The sequence below is a fragment of the Clarias gariepinus genome, chromosome 15 (genome assembly GCF_024256425.1).
Source record: "Clarias gariepinus isolate MV-2021 ecotype Netherlands chromosome 15, CGAR_prim_01v2, whole genome shotgun sequence".
Taxonomy (NCBI): Eukaryota; Metazoa; Chordata; class Actinopteri; order Siluriformes; family Clariidae; genus Clarias; species Clarias gariepinus.
Window position 1 is genome coordinate 3,177,501 of NC_071114.1, and position 5,184 is coordinate 3,182,684.

Sequence of the window (5,184 nt, forward strand, 5' to 3'; positions counted from 1 at the left end):
CCATAATGCACTGCAACCATACATCAGACTGAGCACCAGGAAGTAAAAGCAAGCAGAAAGTCAGCTTACAGATATAACTGTGTGTGTGTGTGTGTGTGTGTGTGTGTGTGTGTGTGTGTGTGTGTGTGTGTGTGTGTGTGTGTGTGTAGATAACTGAAACACTAGTGACATGTGTACACTTCCTAGTTACACTCCTGAGTGTGTGTCTGTGCAACATCCCAAAGCATACATTCTTTTAAAATCGATGTAATTTTTGTTGTAAGATTGAATTAAATATTCCCTTTATTAGCCAGAAGTCATTGGGAAAACCCAGAGCTGTTACAGGCTGAAAGATAAGCTATAAGATCCCTTCTGTGAACACAAGGCAAGTTACAATCTGTAAACAGGAAACCACCAAATCACCAGACATCCCTTTATAAAGTAGGAAATTAAAGCGAGAGTTGTAGTGGATCGATTAAAACTTCAACACTCCACAGGTTAATGTTTTTCCCCGATCCTCCCGAGGTTATAAATAGCTTTGTTTTCGAGGATCTCGGTTTTCCTCTGCCCCTCCATGAGCGTGTTGAAGACCATGGCTCGAGCCACGCTGGTGATGGGGATGGACATGGCCGTGGGGAACACCAGTGACACGGCGCCAAAAAACTTGCGTGCCATCCATTCGGCCGGTCGGCTCTCCTCTCGGTTCACCAGGAGCACGCTGAAATCAGACGCATCGAGACGTAATGGACCTCAGTGACAAAAACAGATACAAATGGTGGTGTGTTTTTGACCGTGTACGTGAGAGGACATACAGCAATTCAACATCATGTCCACGGTCTAAAACATGCCACCTACTGCCAGACATCCCTATTTATCTCCAACACACACACACACACATGTCTCGTGCCAGTGGTTTAGTAATAAGTGTAAGTGTGTGACATACGCAGGTCTGTAGATGGAGAATCGCTCGAAGCCCAGCTGCTCTACATCCGCTTCAACCTGACCCTGCGACAGAACAGAGATAGGAAACATCTACACAAAACACTTACATGCGTATACACACTACTGTATACACAACCTAATACATACGGATCAGTGCTGCAGGTAACACACAACCACAACTATTCAACTTCATCACATCTACATCACTTCTATATAAAAACAGTTCTTCTCTAACTTAATATAATTTTCCCACACTCAGGTGAGAATGGTGTGTGTGTGTGTGTGTGTGTGTGTGTGCGTGTGTGAACTCATACCTTGGTTTGTAAATAAAGGAAGCTGCTGGTTTTGTCAGCGCCCTTAGTCGACTCCAGGTGGAAGTGTGTGCAGCCACCGGCTTTGGCAAGTTCTGCTGATTTCAGTACGTAGTCATGATCCACACGGACAAATCCTTGCTAAAACATACACACACACACACACACACATATTTTACACACACCTCCTCAACATTATTAACTAACGTATTAACACTACACTACGGTTAGAGAAGCGCACACACATCTCACAATACAGAAATCATCTTAAACTAGACCCTAAACCAGAGTGTTAAAGGGAGACCATCAGCCTTTCCTCAGGAAACATTTCACACATACACACATACACACACACACACACACACACAGACTTTATTTACACCATGATCCCTTATATTTCATACAGCATTATATCCTGTGCTTCTGTACGTGTTGTGCTCCACACACACTGCCCGCTCTCAGCCTGGAGGTGTATTTCACTACTGAGAGCCGATGATGATGATGATGATGATGCAGGCTGTGTGACGCCCAACAACAGGCTCCAAACTACTTTAACTCGTTAGTCATATGAGTGTCTGTGAAAACCTAAAGCAAAGTCTAATGATAAACTGATAAAAGACTTTTGTGATAGAACAGGAAACTCACAGCTCCTGCTTTTGCCCTGGTTGTGCCGAGGCAGCAGAATCCAACATCATGACCCTGAAATGCCTGGGCGTGTTCATCCAGTTTCTCAAAATCCACCACTTCTTGCACCTTAGAACAGATGAATATCAATCACTACAGTGCTTTAACCCCAGTGGAACAAACTACGTCCAATTTATTTTTCTTAATTTGGTTGCCACAGTTATCAGTTTTCTTCAGCGGTGAGGTCTAACTCTGATCATCAGGCCTGGCCATTGTGGCAGTTTATAAAGCAGCGCTGCTGAATTCCCTGCTCTGATTGGTCAATTACAAAATCCTGTTCCGTTATTATAACGGACGTTATTATAACCGTTATTACAAACTGCCGTGTTACAGCTCCGTCTGCTTCACACTGATCACACCTGTAACAGCAGGTCCATTAACACTGTTTACATTAAACATCATCTAATTTATGATAAGTTACGACTCTGTGCACTTTTACATACATGATATTTTGACCATACTGTACACCACTAATAAACAGACGCTAAAGTAAAAAACCCAAACAAACAACTGGAAATGGATCATCTCAAAAGGCTCACTATATTTTAACACAACTTAAACAAGTGTTCAAGCCAAAGTGGGACTTTTGATATTGCAGAATAATAGACGAGAGTTTTGAAAGCCAGTTAAAAACTCCCTTTATTTCTCGATATAATCCCCTGATACACTAATGCACTTATCCCAGTGTTTCACTATAGTGCTTGGACACGAGCAAGGTAGAAGGTTTTCTCAGTGCACCGGAGCCCTGATCAGACTGCCTCCCAGTTTGAGTTAAAAGCCCATTGTAGAATTCAATTTATATAAAAATAACTCCAGATAGCTGGCCACCTAGTTCTGTGTACAGACTGGTGACATATTAAAGGGAAAACGCATGTTAAAGATGTTCTTAGTCTTTGATGATGGTGGAGAAGGGAGCTGTTTATTCACTCGTGTTGATCCCCATTAAACACCTCACTAAAGCACCATCCAGGATGACCCCTGATTGACCCTGATTCCTCACTCGTCTGTACAGACTAAACTCCATCTGGTTTCCTATTGCTGATGTCCACGTCTCCAGTGCAGCAGTCCTGGAAGTGAGACTGACTTACTACCACATTTTCGTAAGTTTTATCCTCAAAGCTCAGCTGCCGTCGCCCAATCAGAGTAACTTTGGTGAAAACTTTGCGCTCCACAATTTCCTTCAGGAGAGCTTTTCCTGTTTCTCCAGAAGCACCAAGGATGAAGCAACTTTTATTCATCTGTCTGAAATGATCCTCGAGTGCGGCAGCATCAAGCCTGTGGAGTAAAAACAAAAACAGAAAATTAATCCTGCATGGCCTGTTTTCTGCTCTCTCTCTCTCTCTCACACACACACACACACACACACACACACACTTTTACTCTGGAAAGGAAGGAGATTCCAGAGACCATGGTGAGAATTTCATGGTGAGGACGAGAAGGTGCTGATGAGATTAGAACTCAGAACACGTGGTCCTGGGTGGAGATTAGACAAACTCACTGCTGTAGCCTGAACAAGGTTATGGGTCTACCATCTGCTAGCTAGTCGCCATGCTAATGTAGCGTTCTAACTGAAAGTGTCCTGGTAAACGTTATACACACACAACACTTTATTTTTAGCTCTCTGTGATTTCCATCTAGCTCTGATCCCTGCAGTTGGTTACACATCTGGCTGGAGAAGCGCTCTTTTACACTCTGCATGTTTTCTTGGTTTGAAGGTTTCCTCCCTCTGTCCAAAGACATTCAGGTTAGACTACCTGGAGACAGAGGGAGAGACAGAGAGAGAGACAGAGGGAGAGAGTGAGAGACAGACAGAGAGATAGAGACAGACAGAGACAGAGACAGAGACACAGAGACTGGCTGTAAGACTAACACCCTGGACCTTAACAAGTCCCTCCACTGCAGGACGGAGCTTCAGGAGCTTCAGGAGGTTCTGTGGTCGTTCAGGAGGCCCAGCTGTCACGTTCAAATCTATCAATCAAATGTATCTTCACCTGGGAGAATACTGTCCACATGAGGTGTTTAAAACCGAACACAACTCACTGACTCCACTGTAAGTGTAAACTCCACTTCTCTCTCAGACCCAATACATACGCGCGAGCGGAGTTAAACGTCATACTGCAGGCGGCCACCAGAGGGCGACAGAGACATTCTCTTCACATTAAACAGCACAGTCACTGGGTGTGACTCAGGAGGGCATGGGTTCACCTCCATGCACGGTGTGTTAGAGCAACGGAATAAAATACAAGGTCAACCAGAGGGAGGGGGTTAGACCCTACACACCGCGGACACAGACCGGTCATAACAGTGTAACAAGCATACACACAGTGACGATCACTAACCGAGTAATCCAGTGTGTGTGTGTGTGTGTGTGAGAGAGAGAGAGAGAGACATGTACAAACCCTTTATAATCCTCTGATTCAGGTGAATTCTCCATGAAGTGTAAAAGCACCGCGATCACAGGGACTAGAACAGATACACTAGTGAACACTACACCACTCCAGCTCTCCACTAACCTCATTCCAGCTGTTCACACACACACACACACACACACACACACTTCCGCGTTTCAGATCACGCGCATGCGCACAGTGACTGACTCATTAAACGGTCCTGATACTTTATTATTTTTATACATAAATAAATGTTAATAAACGTCACCGCACAGGGAAGTGTTTCTGCTTCTGTGTTAGTTTAAAGTCATTATTAACTCTTACAGGTTATCTCACTCACAATACATTTCCCTTTAACACTGAGGAAAATATTATAAAATCTTCAAAACATCAACAGTGTCCAAACACACACACACACACACACACACTCACTCCCTACTGCTCACCAAATGCTCAGTTTTGCACTATTAAAGTGCACTGTTGCACAGCTTCACCTAGTAAATGTTGGCTGTTTCTATCATAAGAAATGTGATTATGGTCTAAACGATGGTACATACCATGGTAGGTTTCTCACCTGGATGCGGAAGGTCCGGGTTCGATTCCCACCTGTGCCAAGTTGTGTGTGGATCAGATGGTCTGCTATGGCGACCCCCTCAACCGAAAGACCAACAACAATACTGCCGTTTTACTCCAGACTGTACCGCTTTTTTGCACAATTTCTATTAGCTGTTATTTGCAGAAGAACTATTTTCTATCTTTGCTGCTACTTTAAGAAGAAATTTTATTGTTATTCATCTATCATCTCAAAGTATTGCATTGGCACATTTGCACATCCACTTTATGTTGTCTTTGCTATCTTTTGTATAGTACTTAGATAG

At 43.6% G+C, this 5,184-nt stretch overlaps 1 protein-coding gene across 1 annotated transcript in view; it reads right to left on the reverse strand.

Annotated features, from left to right (window-relative positions):
* The window catches only part of htatip2 (HIV-1 Tat interactive protein 2), a 4,808-nt gene extending 342 nt beyond the window's left edge, over positions 1-4,466 (reverse strand). Inside the window, exons 1-6 of the mRNA XM_053512512.1 lie at positions 4,316-4,466; positions 3,005-3,191; positions 1,878-1,985; positions 1,236-1,373; positions 923-984; positions 1-697 (exon numbers count right to left, since the gene is read on the reverse strand). The exon at positions 1-697 is cut by the window's left edge and continues 342 nt beyond it. Coding sequence (XP_053368487.1) covers positions 478-697; positions 923-984; positions 1,236-1,373; positions 1,878-1,985; positions 3,005-3,191; positions 4,316-4,434 — 834 coding nt within the window. The 5' untranslated portion in view covers positions 4,435-4,466 and the 3' untranslated portion in view covers positions 1-477. The remainder of the gene's footprint in view (positions 698-922; positions 985-1,235; positions 1,374-1,877; positions 1,986-3,004; positions 3,192-4,315) is intronic.
* Between the last annotated feature and the right edge of the window lie 718 nt (positions 4,467-5,184).